Genomic DNA, 17,704 nt, shown 5'->3' with positions numbered 1-17,704 from the left:
TAAGTATACAATTATTACATTTATTTCGTCAGAAACTGGCATTTGGCTTCCTACACCATATTCAGGTGGCAACTGAATCTCACAAACACTGATACAATGACGTACGACTTATGCAGATGTGATTTACATAAACGGTGTAAAAATTACGGCTCTTAGAGCGTTTACATAGGAAAGGATTGCATTATTTCTCATGTAGGAGTGATTACGTGAACTGAACAGGGAAACAAAGTTTTTGTGGATGTACTTTCAACAGCCTAAACTGTTATGAATGTACAATTTCAATCCATTATTTGTAAGTAAAACTTAATTTAAAACAGGGGAAAAAAAGGAAATAGAATCTGATCATTTAATACTGTCAAGCTGCCATTCTGTGTCATATGTTTGCTGATTTCTAATATTTCCGGCAGAGCCTACTTTTCGCTACACAATTAAAAATTCACATTCCCCATCAAATGAGTGCATTTCTATTAAAAGATGATCGGCAAAAGTTGAATCTTTCCTTCTTAATTTCCAGCTTCTATCGCATTCAGATAACCTAATTACCACAGCTCTACCTGAGTGAGCAATGTGTGCTTCCCCACAGTGTTTGTATGTCATTTTAGATACGAGATTTGGTTATAAAACGTTGGGTAGTAAGTACGCATGCGTCAAAGATGAACGACCGATAGGTGTGAATTACGAAGTCTGCTCAATCGTATATGGCATCGTTGGTGTCTGTAGTCAAATTAGTGTGGCCGCGGCCTTCGCTTGTGTAAGTGCAGCTATTTTGTTTTGGCGGAAAAATGATAAGCATAATAATAGAGGAAGAATTGTCATAACGTTTCGTATTAAGCATGGAAAAATTGCTACTGAAACCTACATTTCACTAAAAGAAGCGTATGGCGACATTTGAGTGGTTCAAGAGAGAGAAGCCGTGATGACGTTGAAGATGAATCATGTCCGGGACGTCTTTCAACATCAACACAGGAATGAAAATATTTATAAAGTAATCTGATTCGATCTAGCCTTCGGTTGAGTATTCTATCGACTGCTGGAACTTTAGGAATTGACAAATATTGTGCAAGGCAAATTTCACATACCAATTTAACATGAGAAAAGTAAGTGCGAAACTGGTGTCGAAAATTCTCACTATCGAAAACGAAGGAGCTCGTGAAAATGTTTGTAGCGGCACGTAAAAATGCGTCTGATTTCTTAAAAAGAGCGATAACATGTGACGAATTATGGTTTTTCACTTATTTACCACAAACCAAGCGCCAGTCCTTGCACTGGGACGGTCCATGTCCACCAAGAGTGAGAGAGCTCGAATGAGCAAATCGAAATTCAAAGCAATGATGATCATTTCTTCCGATATTCATGTAATTGTGTATCTTCACTGGGTTCCTGAAGGTCAAGCTATTAATCAACATTAGAAAGCTTGAGGTTCTTCCTCACCTCCGCGACAAATTAATTGAAGGAAACAAGATGTGAATTATGGAAGAACAAGTCATGCATTCTATATCAATACAGCGGCATAGCATCCCGATGTTAGACACCCACCGCATTCGCATGACCGACAACCGTGTGAGTTTTATGTATTCCCCAAAGTCAACTCTATATTAAAAGAAACAAGATTTTAGTCATCGAAATAGTGACAGAGAAATCTGCACTCGTCATTAAGGAGTTCACAGAGAAAGATTTCCACTAGTGTTGCTATCAACGGAAAATTCGCATCGAGCGTTGTAGGGGCAGAGAAGAAGAGTATATTGAGAGTGGCAACAACTAAATATGTATGTTTTGAACTAAAATGTTTTGCAGTAATAGCAATATTGTTATATATCCACACCGCATACACCACTCAGTGCCCAGGTTTGCAGTTTGTCTTTACTGTTGAATAAAAATTTTGATATTCTGTTGGTATTAAAAATACAGATCTGTAGTTGTTAGACGTCAATATTTACTGAGGGTATCTGAAATTTTGAGAGTAAATTGAATGATGCGCCAATTTTTGTATCTACCGGCTCATTCCTGAGCCCTGCATGCAAAAGTGGTGTAATTTTATGCACTTACTTTTTTCGTAGTATATTATGAATCAGGACAGAACTTTAGCTATTACTCGAAGTGATATGTTTGATGGCCTGTTTGAAACGCGGGCTCAGATAATGGAAAAGATAAGAGGCAATGTACCATTGAATGGAATACTCCATTTTTGTGTCCGTGAGAATGCTTCTTGGAGCTTTCATGGTGTACTTTATCTGTAGTTCATCTGTTAACGCCAAATAAATGTCGCTTTGTGCTAATACCTACGTTGATGTCAAAAGAAATTAAGATTTTCGTATCTTCTGTGTCAATAAATTCATGTAAGTGAAACACATTTCATCTGTATCCCGACATTCGTTTATCGCCTGAAGATGGCCGAAAGCAGGTTCGTGTTCAAATAAATATAGTATCACAGAACATCGGGAAGTGCTCCATTTATTATACTAATATCACACAACGTTTACCGGCCGATACTCATATTACAATACGCAAAAATAATTGGTATCAAGAATAAATCGTACACATTTTTAAATATATCCTTCATCCGTCACTACCACAACTGTTATTTATTATTCTGGACTAGAAGTTTTTCACCTTTGAGCTGGTGTCCTTGGCTTGTTGCTGGGGTACTAACTTTGATATTTATTTGCAATATTTGTGTATTAACATTTTTATGTAGTCATCAGTCTTCTGACTGGTTCGATGCGGCCTGCCAAGAACTTCTCTCTTGTGCCATTTATCAGAATCTCTTCAGTCCAGTGACACAGTTAGGTTGATACTCCATACATTCTTATTTAGTTTATTAGGCAGCAATGCTGAATTGTATCTACTGCTTTCTCGATCATGTTGACCAATAGTGAGTGCTGTTTTCCGCACGTTCATTGTTTTCGGAGTCCTAGTTGATACCACACAGTTTTTCAGTTTCCCATAACATACGAGCATAAGACATGTTCCAAAATTCTACAGCAGACTGATGTCATAGATGCAGGCCTATAGTTCTGTCTGTTCGACGACCCTTCTTGAATGCAGGGATAACTTGTGCTCTTTTCCTATCACTATGAACGCTCCCATCCTCCAGCGACCTAGGGTTCACTACTGGTGGAAGAGTAGTGAGCTCTTTCACATTACGCGGAATCGTACTGATATCCCATCAGTGCCGTGCCCATTCCTGCGTTGAATGATTACAGTTGCTTTTCTCTCCCATGAGTGCCTATTTCGATAGCTGTCATTTAGAAGTTCGTACAAGAGTTCACAAGTGGAATCACGCTACGCTCTTCCTGAATGAAACTATTCTGAAAAAAGTCGTTTGGTATTTAGGTCTTCTTTCTGTCATCCTCCGTGTCGATGACATGAAGGCGACAGAGTACATGTCTTCGATCTGTTTATTATTGAATTAACGTAAGTTAAATCTTCCTATGGGTTTTGTGTGAAGTCGGTAGTTTCATGGTCCCTTTAGCAAGGCTTTGGCTACGTTTAAATTCGCACTGAGTATCTCTTGGTTTTCGAAGCACTTTCCTAACACGGATATCGAATATAGACGAGTTCTTTCCCATTCCTCAAAACTTTCCGTAACACGTATTTGTCTGTAATGCGTATTATACTATATTTCTGAAAGTATATACACTTGAATATTTCTGGTATCTCAACTGCAGATTTTTCAGCGCTCATTTAACTTTAGGACGCCGTTTCACCCAAGGAGGTAGCCGTTTTCGACCTCCACTACTCACTTTCATTCCAGCCGTCAGCCCTGTATCTCTGTCTTCCATTGCTTCCCGTATGTATTTTCCCCATTTTGGTTCTGGCCTTGCTCTGCTTCCTCTTCCAGGGGGCTCCCATTTTAAAGTCTTCCTTGGAGAACTATATTTGTACATTCTCTGTATGTACCCGAACTAGTAAAGTGCTCTGTTCTCCAAAATTTTTGTTTAGGATCATGTTGTTTCCATTTCCATCCAAATATCCTCATTTCGAATCCTACATTGCTGCATTTCCACTGTTCTAACTTTTTTCCTTAACTTTCCTTATTTGAGGCTCCATATTGAACTTTACACTCTACCACATTGTTAAAATATTCTTTTGTTGGTGTCTTGTCAAATATTATTCCATACGTTCCCATGCAAAGCTCTCTTCACCTTTGCTATTCTGCAACAAATACCCTTGATGCATGAACAGGAGTTATTATCCACTATTGTTCCCAGACATCTGTAGCTTTTGCTGGATTTTAGTTCTCCTTCCTCTGTGGAGGAAAATCTACCAGCTGCTGTGACATTATTGTACTTATTCCTCCATGAACAGCTGCATCAAACCAGTCTCAGGACTGAAAACCACAACAACAACAACATTTCCCTATAATCTGTGTAGTCTTTTCATACCTTTTTCTATATCGACAAATGTGTGACAAATTCAAAGGTTGAATGTCCTCCGGCCACCATTTCCACAAAACTTTTCTCTACATATCTCATCACTCCGCTTCCTACATACCTTAGAAGTTCCATTGGTTTATTTGCAGGGGCTGGGGCTTTACTTAATTTTGCTTTAGACAGCGTTACTTTCACTCTCTCCATCTTTATTTTCCGTGTTCGAGACTGAATGCAAGCACGTTTTTTACGGAGCCTAGTGTACAGGCCCATCACACCAACACCACTTTCAAGAGGGGCACATGGAATTTTCAGAAGTTTCTTCCTTTAGACTGACTGTCTTCCTAGCCCTTTGAGTTCTATCTACCCTTCTATAATTAATTTTGGTCCACTACGAGTATCTGATTTTACCCATACCACCGATGTTTAGGAGGCACTCCTATATCCATCACTAGGCGAGGCGCTTAATGCACAACTAGCTACCACCAACTACTCCTGTATAGGATAACTGTAGTCGCTACTACCTAGGGTTGTGCTCTTCACGTAGTTCCTGCTAGCACGTGGTTAATATTTAATCTTGCTTCAGCTCCCTGTGTAATATTCATACGATGTTTTCCTTACATGACGCCTAGGTACTTTGTGTTTGTGCAGTTTTCCGGTGGACCGTTCTTTCAGATGGGCTGCATGATTCTTGTAATCTGTACTAACGTGAATTTGTTAATGAACAGCCTAATAAGTAGAGAATATAAACTAAAGGCAGAAAACATGCAAGAACTAAAGAATAACATCAAAATGGGGGCCTCGTAGTAACTGAATTGAAGCAAAGTAACAAAGTAGTGTGTGATGGACGAAACAAGGAAGATATACGAGCCAGACTAGAACAAACAAAGAGGGCATTCATCCCTAAAAGAAGGACACCTTTATGAAACATAATCATCAATTTGGGAAATATGTGGTTGATAATCAACCTCTAAAGCACAGAATTGTATTGAAGTTAGTAATGAACTGTGGAGTAACCAGAAAAGAAAATAAGCTAAACGTTTGAAATGTAGTGTCACATATATGTGCTTAAAATTAAGTAAACTGATAGGTAAGAAGTTACGAGCTTCTTCACTGTATTACTGAGGAAATGAACATGCGGAAATAACTGACTAGGCGAAGGATCATAATGATGTAATATGTATTAAGAATTTAGGAAATAACTTTTATGTTAGCAGAAGAGCTGTAGAGAGCAAAAAGTCTAGAGGAAATAACAGACTGGAATATATCCTAAAAAAATAGTTTAAGATAGGCATAGGAGAGTCTGTATTGGCGGGCCACGTCAAACCAGACTGAAGACGGCCCAACAAGAGGTAATGAAGATAATTGTCGGGCTTTCCCCAGATCTCTGCTTTTACATATCAAATTGTAGCTAGAATTACATTATACACTGTTGTGCAAAACGTAAGAATGAAAGTGACTTTTGTATGATGTGCGACTGCTACGTAGTACAGCCAGTGAAACTTGGACCTTACATAGAAAACCAAGAATAAAATTGGCAATGGAAAAGAGAAAGAGGAAGGCGAGATGCTCTCGCTAGAATGGTTGGAGTTAGTGGCAGAAACCGTTAACTCAGCTGTCATGGCGATCTTAATCCATTGAAGAATGGAATGAGAAACGAAGGTCTTTAATATACAAGGAAAGTGAAATTTTACGAGATTATACGATAAGTCGCGTAGTGGACGAGTCTTTCAGCTTAGGGTGAGGGAGCCGCCTGGGTTCTGTGCCATCAGGATCAGCAGACAGCCGTCTCCAGAGCTTAATGGCCACACGCCAGAAGCCAGCGACAGATCTCGGCCGAATGCACGTATAACAATGATTGATTACTGAGCCGTAGTTGCACAAAAGATCCATTCGGTAGCAGTAGCACCATTTCCATCATTCATGCTTGACAGGAAACGTAATGCACTCCCCTACTTGAGAGCTCTGGACTTTATTATTCATCTGCCTAAGTATCAGTTTATGAAGTTATCTAGAATAAATGTTCTCTCTTTTACGCATCAGTTGAAACTTTGTACATAAATCCCTCACCCACGGCAGGAGGTGATACGAAACGACGGAGAGATTATGGGAAGAATAGGGCGTTCTCAGGTTCAACTTTATTCATGAGACGATGGAGAGATTATTGGAAGAATAGGGCGTTCCCAATTGCAGTTTTATTCGCTTTAGATAAGCAGCATGCATTACAGTAGAAAGTTACAACTTGACTATTGTGTTGTAACTTAGTGCCCATTTTATTCCCTAGTTAATGGGTTGAACATTCTTTAACGAAATATATTTTTAAATTGTAATATATATAGCGTTTTGGAAATAAGCATCGTTTTAAAATAAAATAAAGAGCAGAGACGATATTACAACTTTGTTTTTAAAGGAAAGCCCAGGCTTTAATCTTCTTTCCACCATAATCTCTCACCTATATTAACTCACATGTTACCCGGTATAACCATCTTCTGAATCCTATCCTCCTACAAATCTGCCGACAGACTTTTTAACCAGTCCTGTATTGACGTTTTGATAACTTAATCTTCACGGCAGCTATGAATAGTAAAGTGTATCATTAAGTGCAGGAACAAGTGATGGTCACTAGGTGCTAGATCACGGTTACATGGAGACTTATCAAATTGTTCCCAACCATACGAAGCGGTGAGATCTCAAGGGCGATAAGCCATATGGGGACAGGCATTGCTGTATCGCGAAGCAAAACGATGCCTCCCCTAGCACGCCATGCTTTTGGTTTTGGACTGCTCTGCGGAGTTTTGGATCTCACAACAACTGTCTACAGCGACTGTATTAAACAGAAACAAACAAATGACAACCGGAAGACCCCCTCCCCTTCCGCAGAACACAGTGTACATGTTTTCTGGGGCTGATATTGTTTGCTGAAACTTCAGTTTCATGAGGATACTGAATATTTACATTCCACATGTTTTCTGTTGTACCGTGAGCTACCCATGATTCGTCCCCATTGACAATTTGGCTTAATAATTCGTGGCTTTCGACACGGTGGCTCTGGGGAAAAGTCATTGCACAGTCTAAAAGATTCGTTTTGTACAAGTCAGTCAGAATTATTGGAATCCAGCCTGCGCACAACTTCAGATACTGTGTTCGTTATATAGTAATTTAATACAAAATACTTCTTGTGAGGAAAGACATGAGATAATGACCAAATCGTGTTGCGTCTTTCGTCTCCAGTATTTTCATGGACTTTCTGCTAGAGGTCATCAGCTATGGCAAACGATCGCCACGTTCGTTCCTCGTTCTGCAGATTTTGGTGTCCAATTTTAAAAATATCCTTACTATTACAGTGGGCCAAGCGTTTTCTCCACACACATAATCTGCCGATTAATTACTTCAGCTTCCTTGTCTCTTGCAGTTATAATATGAAGAACATCGCGTATTTCGTAATCGTTGGTATTTTCAATCAGTTGACTTGTTTTAATTTTTTTTTTAATAAACGTTCATGCGAGAGAAAGACAGCGAAAGAATCGCTATGGCGTTTGTGAATAGCCGACAACTGAAATCATCTTTCGGGCATGGTCAATACGTCAACCAAAAACCTCCAAAGGACGTAATTCAAACGGTACTTGCTAGCGTGCTGGAAAAATGACGGCTCAGTAGTTGTCGTCAACCTAGCAAAGTTACACCATAGCAATTATTCCATTACGCGTTAATAAATGTCCCATCATACTGCCCGTATTCTTGTCTGTGTTCTCCACATGTTCATTTCTTCACCAATTCTGCTGCGAAACTCTTCACTCATTATCTCATCAGTCCACCTAATTTTCTACATCCTTCGATTCTCATCTTCTCCGATTTTCCCACTCACCATTATTCACTGCAATAAATGCTGTGCCCGAAACGTACATTCTCAGAAATTCCTTTTTTAAGTAAGCCATATATTTGATACTAGCAGACTGATGTTGGCCACGAATGCCCTCTCTGCATGACATAATCTGGTTATTATATCCTTTTTGCCTCGTTCGTCAGATACAAGGCAGTAGGACTCCTAAACTTCGCATACTTATTGGTCACCAATTTTGATGTTAAGTGTGTTATCACCGCCAGACACCACACTTGTTAGGTGGTTGCCTTTAAATCGGCCGCGGTCCGTTAGTATACGTCGGACCCGAGCGCCGCCACACGGCAGGTCTAATCTAGAGAGACTTCCTAGCACTCGAACCAGTTGTACAGCCGACTTTGCTAGCGATGGTTTGGCTACATACACTCTTATTTGCCGAGGCGACAGTTTACCATAGCCTTCAGCTACGGCATTTGCTACGACCTAGCAAGGCGCCGTATTCAGTTACTATAATCTGAACAGATAATATTGTGAATCATGTACCGTCAAGAGCGACGTTCATCATAAATGGATTAAAGTTAAGTATCAACTAACTACGTCCACTTTCTGAATTCTAATTTCTTGTCATGTTCCAGACCTCACGTCACTATAGTCCTTCCTTCCTCACACCAGTCTGCGTGACCTAAACGAGTGCATTTCGGCCTACTCTAGTAACGCGGTGTTGGCTCTTCTCCCACCATAACATTAAGTTTATTCTTTCTCTCATTTCTGCTACTATGTGTTACATTCGTCTTACTCTCAATCCATATCCTGTACTCATTCAGCATGGCCGTTCGGCTTGAGGCGTCATGTCACGGATTGCGGGGCCCCTCCCGCCAGAGGTTCGAGGCCTCCCTCGGGCGTGGGTGTGTAGTAGTGTGTAAGTCTAGGGACCGATGACTTCAGTAGTTTGGTCCCTTAGGAATTCACACACATTTAAACATTTTTTCGTTCAGCATGTCCTGTAAATCTTGACTTTCACTGAGCACACAAATGTCATCAACTAATCCTATCGTTACATCTTTCACCCTGAATATCAGTTCTACTCCTAACCTTTCATTTATTTGCACCATTGCTTCTCCGATGTAAAGTTGGTTGATTGATCTGGGGGAGGGGACAAATGGGTGAGGTCATCGGTCCATTCGGATTAGGGGAGGAACGGGAAGGAAACGGCCATGCCCTTCCAAAGAAATCATTCCGGCATTTGTCTAAAGTGGTACAGGGAAATCATGGAAAACCTAGATCAGGATGGCAGGACGCAGGATGGGACCGTCCTTCCGAATGCGAGTCCGACGTAAGGATTGAACAGTATGATCAGATGGCTGCCTTACACCCTTTTTAATCTGAGCACTTCGTTCTCAGCCTCCCATTCGTATTCTTCTCTCTTGGTTCTCGCACATGATTTCAGAAATTCGGAGAGAATGTTATCCATCCCTTTTGCCTTGTTTTATCACAAGTTTTGAAAACCTTTCTTAAACTCTGACTCTTACATTAGAAGCCTTTGTATTCCCTATTAACTGCTAATTCCTCTATGAAGTCTTCACGCAATGCTCGCCTCCGTGGAGGTCTTCAGCGATTTTTTCCTGATATCCAGTCTTTCTTCCGCTTCTAACAGTGCATTCTACTGTATTCCTAATGTAGCCACCCTAGCTTTCAATTTCAGCAAAGGTTGTTTTGATCTTTTTGACTGATGAATTTCTCTTCCAACGACCATTCTTTTTCGATTTGTTAACATTTTTCCTGCAGTCGATTCTACTTAGCCTCTGTGCACTTCCCATTTATGTCATTCCTAAGTGACATATTTCTTTATTCCTGAATTTCCCTGAGCTGTTTAGTAAATCCTTCTTTCGTCGATTCATCGATCTTGTGATGCATATCTTCAGTTACCCATCGTTCTTCACGGGTACCTTCTTTGCATGTATGATTAACTTTTCCGCCTGTGTGGTTTCCCGTTTTATTTGTGTACATTCCTCTTAAACTGAACCGCCTACTGTGGGAATCGGGAAAGCATTATCTACAGTGCTGGAGAAACTCAAACACATCTCATCAACACGTCATTATTCCGCTTCTTTCCACGAAATGGAAACCACTACGCAAATTCGATGAAGCTTTGCTCATATGTGTTGGACAGAGTCTCTAGTATGCTAGGCGATCACCTAACGTTGCTCTTTTCAGTTCTATGCACTCGGTGAGCTAGTAAAGATGCCTAGAAAGTAACGCCTCCCGCCAAGTATAAGGATATTGTGAGATATTTCGCCTGATGTTCAAATGGCTCTGAGCACTATGGGACTTAACATCTGAGGTCATCAGTCCCATAGGACTTAGAACTACTTAAACCTAACTAGCCTAAGGACATCACACACATCCATGCCCGAGGCAGGATTCTAACCTGCGACCGTAGCAGTCGCGCGGTTCCGGACTGAAGCGCGTAGACCGCTTGGCCACAGCGGCCGTCTCGCCTGATGTCAAGCAACCCACGTAACATAAATGTCACACGGTTACTTCTTCGTGAAAACTCTCGGTCGTACTCTGCAGATGCTCCTGCAGCGTTTTCGATTGGAAGTGATTATCACCGACAGTAAAGCCCGTATTGGCTCCCGCTGAGTCCCATCTCTCCTCACATGGACGTCTAGTCGTGAATAAACGTTTTGGAACAGACAACATTCTGTAGATCAGCATAGATAATTGGTGGAAGGATCAGACGGCTGCCTGCTATGGTGACTGTCTATGTAGTGCTACAAAGCTACGAAAAGTGAGGTGACTATGTAAAGAGGTGGCATTAAGGTACAGCTAAATGTTGCAAATAAAACATTTTTGGTTTTAACAGTGGTTTCCTCTTCCCGACAGATCGCAACTTACTTTCCAAATAGTCCTCGCCTGGTTCTCGGTACGCCTTGTAATCCAATGTTTGCTTTCGAAATTTCTATCTCACCGTGATGTAATCATGCTGGAATCTTCCTGTGCCTCTGGGCCTAGCCTTAAATTACTGTAGAGCTAAATCCTTCTTCTCGGCCATTCCTAACATCTTGCTGTATCTCTTATTTTTATTCCTTCCCCTGTATAATCGTTTCAGTACTCCAAGATTATTAGATTATCATCTCCGCTTTACGTTCTTAATAAATTCTTGTATGCAGAACTCAAGGTCGAAAGCTACTTACGTATGATGTCACTGTCAATTAACATAGCTCAAAGGGACTTGGGCCACAGACGTAAAAAGGCTACAGCATAGTATAGAACGTAATTGAAAGAAACGTGCAATAAGACGAACTTAAATGATATTTCATTCGAAACAATAATTACATGGAACTCACGGCTATCTGCGATGGTACCCTGGACCATACAAAAGACGGGACATAGTTATTAATAGGGTGTGTAATCAATACAGACAGCAACGCTTGCTCTGCAACATGTTCGAAAGATGGCCACAAGGTTGATAAAGACCTCTTCTGGTAAGAAGTTCCATTCCTCCACCAGCTCGACTGGCAACTTGTGGATGATCGTTGGGGCATGTGGACGTGCTACAATACGTGTCCCCATTGTGTCTCACACATGCTCGATGGGATTTAAGTCGGCGGTACGGCCAGGCCAGTCCATGGGGCAAAAGCCTGTCTTTCAAGGAGCTACTCCACTTGCACAGTTCCATGCAGTCGCACACTGTCCTCCACGAAAATGAATTCTGGAGCGAATGCACCCCTCAAAAGGCGCATATGAGGAGGGAGCAGAGCGTTACAATAACGTTGACTGGTGAGCGAAACGTTTTTAAGATCCGAAGCTCAGTGCATCAATGCAACATTATATACCTTCCCACACTACAATACCTGGACCACCAGAACGATTATGTTCGACAGCTTTCCTAGGTGCATTACGCATTCCCACTTCTCGCCATATTACGATACATCCAGACTCACGAACTGAATCTGCTGTCACCCGAAAAGAGCACTCACTGGTGGTGCAATCCCTATGCTGTTGCCAGAATCACAAATGCTGCTGTCCATGTGCGGGTGTTAACAGAACACGAAGTACTGGATTCTGGGCAAGGAGACCGTCCCAGTGCAGTCACCGTGTCACTGTGAAGCGTGAGATTGGGAGCATTTCAGTCCTGTTAATAGTGATTGCAATTGCACCAGCTGTTTGACGTGGAAATCTTCTTGCCCGTGGCACAATGTAGCGGTCATACTATAGTTGACAATGGTCGACCACCTCTTCTCCTCTCCTCTTGGCAGCAGTGCCTGTACTTTCTGATCGCAGTACAAGCGCATTAAGCACTTACTCGGTGACTCCTACCGGTGAAGTGGCTCAAACAACAAGTTTATTCATTCAAACGTTATCTACGGGCCATTCTGTAATGAAGAACACCACCATAGTACAACGTAAATGCTCGCTGATTGATACATATGGTACTACCACATTTCTTCAATTGCCTCGTGGTCAGCGGCGAACCAAATTTTGTGCTTTAGCCAAGCTGAGCTCATGCCATGTGACGTGCAACTTTCTCTGCAGAACTAGGAGAAATCTGACAACGTGCTCCTCCAGTTTGATTCATCTCCGTCGAGTAGTTAATGCGTTTTGTTTAGAGTTATGCTCTACCAAAGATACTGTCCGGCAGTTTCGGTACAGACGTAAATGACGTAGTAGATGGTAGGATTATCGGCAATACCGGTAGCATTGATAGTTAAAGAAACCTAAATAACTATGTGAGAGAGCAACAGGGAGCCAACACCTTTTCTTGGTTTGTTTGTTTCGCACATAATTAAAACCACACATACTTCAGTGTTAGTCCATTGTGTACTTTATATCGATACAAAACATAAATTCCATTTCATAAGTAATAAAAATTAGTTGATCGCGTAACTTCGGCGCTTTCGCGAAGCCACAACAATTATTTTTGATTCAAGTATAGTTTACATGCAAAAACAATAAAAGTCTATGCTATTATTGTTGTTGTTTTGTACTCAACAGTACGTTCTTCATCATGGCCACAGACTTTGATGTTGTTACTGATGAGTGCAAATAAAGTATTGAAGCAATGTTTCATATGTGATTCTTCTCCTGGAGTACCTCATGCTGAAGAAGTTTACAGCTGAGATGTGAGATGTCAGTGTCCAACGGGAACAATATTGCGGCAAACGACCACGTTACCATCATGAAGAGCCTGGTCTGCCGAAATATTCTGTCTGTTGGGCAGTGACATCCGGAAGATCATCTGCAAAGTATTTCGAAATGTTTGATATACTTTTTTTGAGTTATTTGATTATAATCTTTTCTGGCCAGATTGCGTTTTATAACGTTATGCACTGGACAGCCAAAGAAGCTGGTACACCTACCTGGTATCGTGCAGGCCTCCCGCGAGGACGCAGAAGTGCCGCAACACGACGTGACATGGACTCAACTAATGTCTGAAGTAGTGCTGGGAGGAACTGCCGCCATGATCCTCAAGGACTGTCCATAAATCCGTAAGAGGGGGTGAAGATCTCTTCTGAACAGCACATTGCAAGGCATCCCAGATATGCTCAATAATATTCATGTCTGGGGAGTCTGGTGGGCAACTGAAGTGTTTAAAGAACAGAAAAGTGTTCCTGGAGACACTCTGTAGCAATTCTCCACATGTGGAGTGTCCTGCTGTAATTGCCTAGGTCCATCGGAATGCACAATGGACGTGAATAGCCGCAGGTGATCATACATGATGCTTACGTACGCGTCACATGTGAGAGCCGTATCTACACATACCAGGGGCCTATATCACTCCAACTGCACAAGCCCCACACCATTACAGAGCCTCCACGAGCTTGAAAAATCCTCAGCTGACATGCGGGTTCCTTGGATTTATGAGGTTGTCTCCATACCTGTACACGTCCATCCGGTCGATACAATTTGAAATGCAACTCGTCCGACCAGGTAACATGTTTCCAGTCATCAACAGACCAATGTCGGTGTTGACGTGTCAGGGAAGGCATAAAGCCTTGAGTCGTGCAGTCATCAAGAGTACACGAGTGGGCCTTCGGCTCCGAAATCCCCTATCGGTGATGTTTCGTTGAATGGTCCGCACCCTGACACGCTGGCCCAGCATCGAAATCTGCAGCAATTTGCAGAAGGGCTGCACTTCTGATACGTTGAACGACTTTGTTCAGTCGTCATTGCTCCAGTTCTTGCAGGATCTTTTCTCGGCTGCAGGGATGTCGAGATTTGATGCTTTTCCGTATTCCTGATGTTCACTGTACACTCGTGAATTGGTCGTATGGGAGAACCCTCACTTCATTGCTACTTCGAAGATGCTGTGTCGCATCACTCGTACGCCGACTACTAGCTTAAATCATGATAGTGTTACGGTTCCCGTGGCTCCCCCCGTCCGAGATTCGAGTCCTCCCTCGGGCATCGGTGTATGTGTTGTCCTTAGTGTATGACAGTTTCAGTTAAATAATTAGTGTACAAGCATAAGGACCGATGACCTCAGCAGTTTGGCCCCGTAGAACCTTACCACAAATTTCCAAATTTTCCAAAAATCTTTATAACCTGCCAATGTAGCAGCGGTAACAGATGTAATAACTGTACCACACAGCTGTTGTCTTAGACAGGCGTTGCCGACCGCAGCGACGTATTCTGCCTGTATACGTTTCTTTGGGGCTTCAGTATATGAGAACTTGCGGATAAATACACTCCTGGAAATTGAAATAAGAACACCGTGAATTCATTGTCCCAGGAAGGGGAAACTTTATTGACACATTCCTGGGGTCAGATACATCACATGATCACACTAACAGAACCACAGGCACATAGACACAGGCAACAGAGCATGCACAATGTCGGCACTAGTACAGTGTATATCCACCTTTCGCAGCAATGCAGGCTGCTATTCTCCCATGGAGACGATCGTAGAGATGCTGGATGTAGTCCTGTGGAACGGCTTGCCATGCCATTTCCACCTGGCGCCTCAGTTGGACCAGCGTTCGTGCTGGACGTGCAGACCGCGTGAGACGACGCTTCATCCAGTCCCAAACATGCTCAATGGGGGACAGATCCGGAGATCTTGCTGGCCAGGGTAGTTGACTTACACTTTCTAGAGCACGTTGGGTGGCACGGGGTACATGCGGACGTACATTGTCCTGTTGGAACAGCAAGTTCCTTGCCGGTCTAGGAATGGTAGAACGATGGGTTCGATGACGGTTTGGATGTACCGTGCACTATTCAGTGTCCCCTCGACGATCACCAGAGGTGTACGGCCAGTGTAGGAGATCGCTCCCCACACCATGATGCCGGGTGTTGACCCTGTGTGCCTCGGTCGTATGCAGTCCTGATTGTGGCGCTCACCTGCACGGCGCCAAACACGCATACGACCATCATTGGCACCAAGGCAGAAGCGACTCTCATCGCTGAAGACGACACGTCTCCATTCGTCCCTCCATTCACGCTGTCGCGACACCACTGGAGGCGGGCTGCACGATGTTGGGGCGTGAGCGGAAGACGGCCTAACGGTGTGCGGGACCGTAGCCCAGCTTCATGGAGACGGTTGCGAATGGTCCTCGCCGATACCCCAGGAGCAACAGTGTCCCTAATTTGCTGGGAAGTGGCGGTGCGGTCCCCTACGGCAGGGCGTAGGATCCTACGGTCTTGGCATGCATCCGTGCGTCGCTGCAGTCCGGTCCCAGGTCGACGGGCACGTGCACCTTCCGCCGACCACTGGTGACAACATCGATGTACTGTGGAGACCTCACGCCCCACGTGCTGAGCAATTCGGCGGTACGTCCACCCGGCCTCCCGCATGCTCACTATACGCCCTCTCTCAAAGTCCGTCAACTGCACATACGGTTCACGTCCACGCTGTCGCGGCATGCTACCAGTGTTACAGACTGCGATGGAGCTCCGTATGCCACGGCAAACTGGCTAACACTGACGGCGGCGGTGCACAAATGCTGCGCAGATAGCGCCATTCGACGGCCAACACCGCGGTTCCTGGTGTGTCCGCTGTCCCGTGCGTGTGATCATTGCCTGTACAGCCCTCTCGCAGTGTCCGGAGCAAGTATGGTGGGTCTGACACACCGGTGTCAATGTGTTCTTTTTTCCATTTCCAGGAGTGTAGAATTAAACATCGATAATTTCGATTTTATTATAGATACTGTTTATTTTCAAGTAACAGACGGAGATATAACTCTGCAGAACAAAAATGCTCCTCAGGTTAGGCGGCCTCTTACACACACTCACTAAGTTATACAGAAGGGGTACCTCTTACGATACCTGGAAGAATATACAAAGACACTGGTCGGACACTAAAAGAAGGCAATCGAAATGAGGTTACACCTGACAGATTAACGCGGATGCGAGCTTAACTGATCAAGGCTACTAGGAAAGCAACCGTAGTGTACGCTTACTTTTGATGGTCTACGGTAGCCTACGGTAGTCTAACAACTCTAGTTATGTTGCTTTGTCTAACTTGCCTTTGAGTTTTAGAGAGGAGTTTGTATACAAGAGGAATGGTTACGTCTTGTGTCGGCAGGGAAGTTCCGCGCGGAGTTCCGGCGGCTGTTCTGGACGTGCGCCTACGGCAGCAATCGCTACTCGCCGGCGCCCGGCGCCGCTCCCTCGGCTGCAATGGTGGCCCGCCACGGCGGCGCGCGCCAGAGGCCTGGGGGCGGCGGCGCCGCGTCATCTGCCGGCCACGAGATGCGCTCACTGTACCGGCGCGGCCCCGGGCCCTGACCCGCGCACCGGGCGGCCGCCGAGCGCTCCTCCTGCTGCGCCGCCCCCGGCCGCCTGCGCGTCACCTGGGCCACCCCCTCCTCCGCCACGGCCACCACCACGCTCGCCTCCGTCGCCCCCACCTCTCTGGTGATGCACCGCTAGGCGCCATCCCCCAGCCACTGCTCTCTGTCTGGCAGGACACCTCCTTACCCGCAACCGTCAGACGCCAGGAAGTGAGGTACTTCCGGAACACTTCGTATTGTGGTCGCTAGTGGAGTGAGACTTCAGAGATACTTTGTTGCCAAAGAGGAAATAACCTTATGTGAATACAGAGTGATGTTTATCAAATTTGTTCTCGGAGAACTTCCAATAAATCAGTTAATAATAAAAAATGGTTTTTGCCATACCAATGAATGTCCATCTTTGAATCGTCTGGGGTGCTTTCCCACACGATCATCATCCTACATCCCCTTATGTTCAAGAGATCTGCAGACGAAATATTTTTCAAACACCTTCCCATTTGTACATATACCGGATCTCAAGATGGTAGGCAAGATAAAAAGATATTTCAGGAATTCGGCCGTTACACTTCAAGCAATAAATTCGTTAACACCGAATCCGACAAACATGACAGAGGCACCTATTAACATATGGCAGATTGACATGGAGATTACCGAACAACTCGAGCCGTAGGTTGATCAAACCCGCTCCTACTCCACAAGGGAAAGACAGACCACCCAATTCATAAATAACCACCTTTCCGCGGGTGGGCAAACAGAGAAGA

General features: G+C 43.8%; 1 protein-coding gene across 1 annotated transcript in view; it reads left to right on the top strand.

Annotated features, from left to right (window-relative positions):
• LOC126278519 (orexin/Hypocretin receptor type 1-like) overlaps positions 1 to 17,325 on the top strand; it is a 1,135,944-nt gene extending 1,118,619 nt beyond the window's left edge. Inside the window, exon 7 of the mRNA XM_049978684.1 lies at positions 16,736 to 17,325. Coding sequence (XP_049834641.1) covers positions 16,736 to 16,938 — 203 coding nt within the window. The 3' untranslated portion in view covers positions 16,939 to 17,325. The remainder of the gene's footprint in view (positions 1 to 16,735) is intronic.
• Positions 17,326 to 17,704: the final 379 nt, after the last annotated feature.

This window comes from Schistocerca gregaria, chromosome 6, assembly GCF_023897955.1.
Source record: "Schistocerca gregaria isolate iqSchGreg1 chromosome 6, iqSchGreg1.2, whole genome shotgun sequence".
Taxonomy (NCBI): domain Eukaryota; kingdom Metazoa; phylum Arthropoda; class Insecta; order Orthoptera; family Acrididae; genus Schistocerca; species Schistocerca gregaria.
This window is presented reverse-complemented; position numbering and strand designations above follow the sequence as displayed.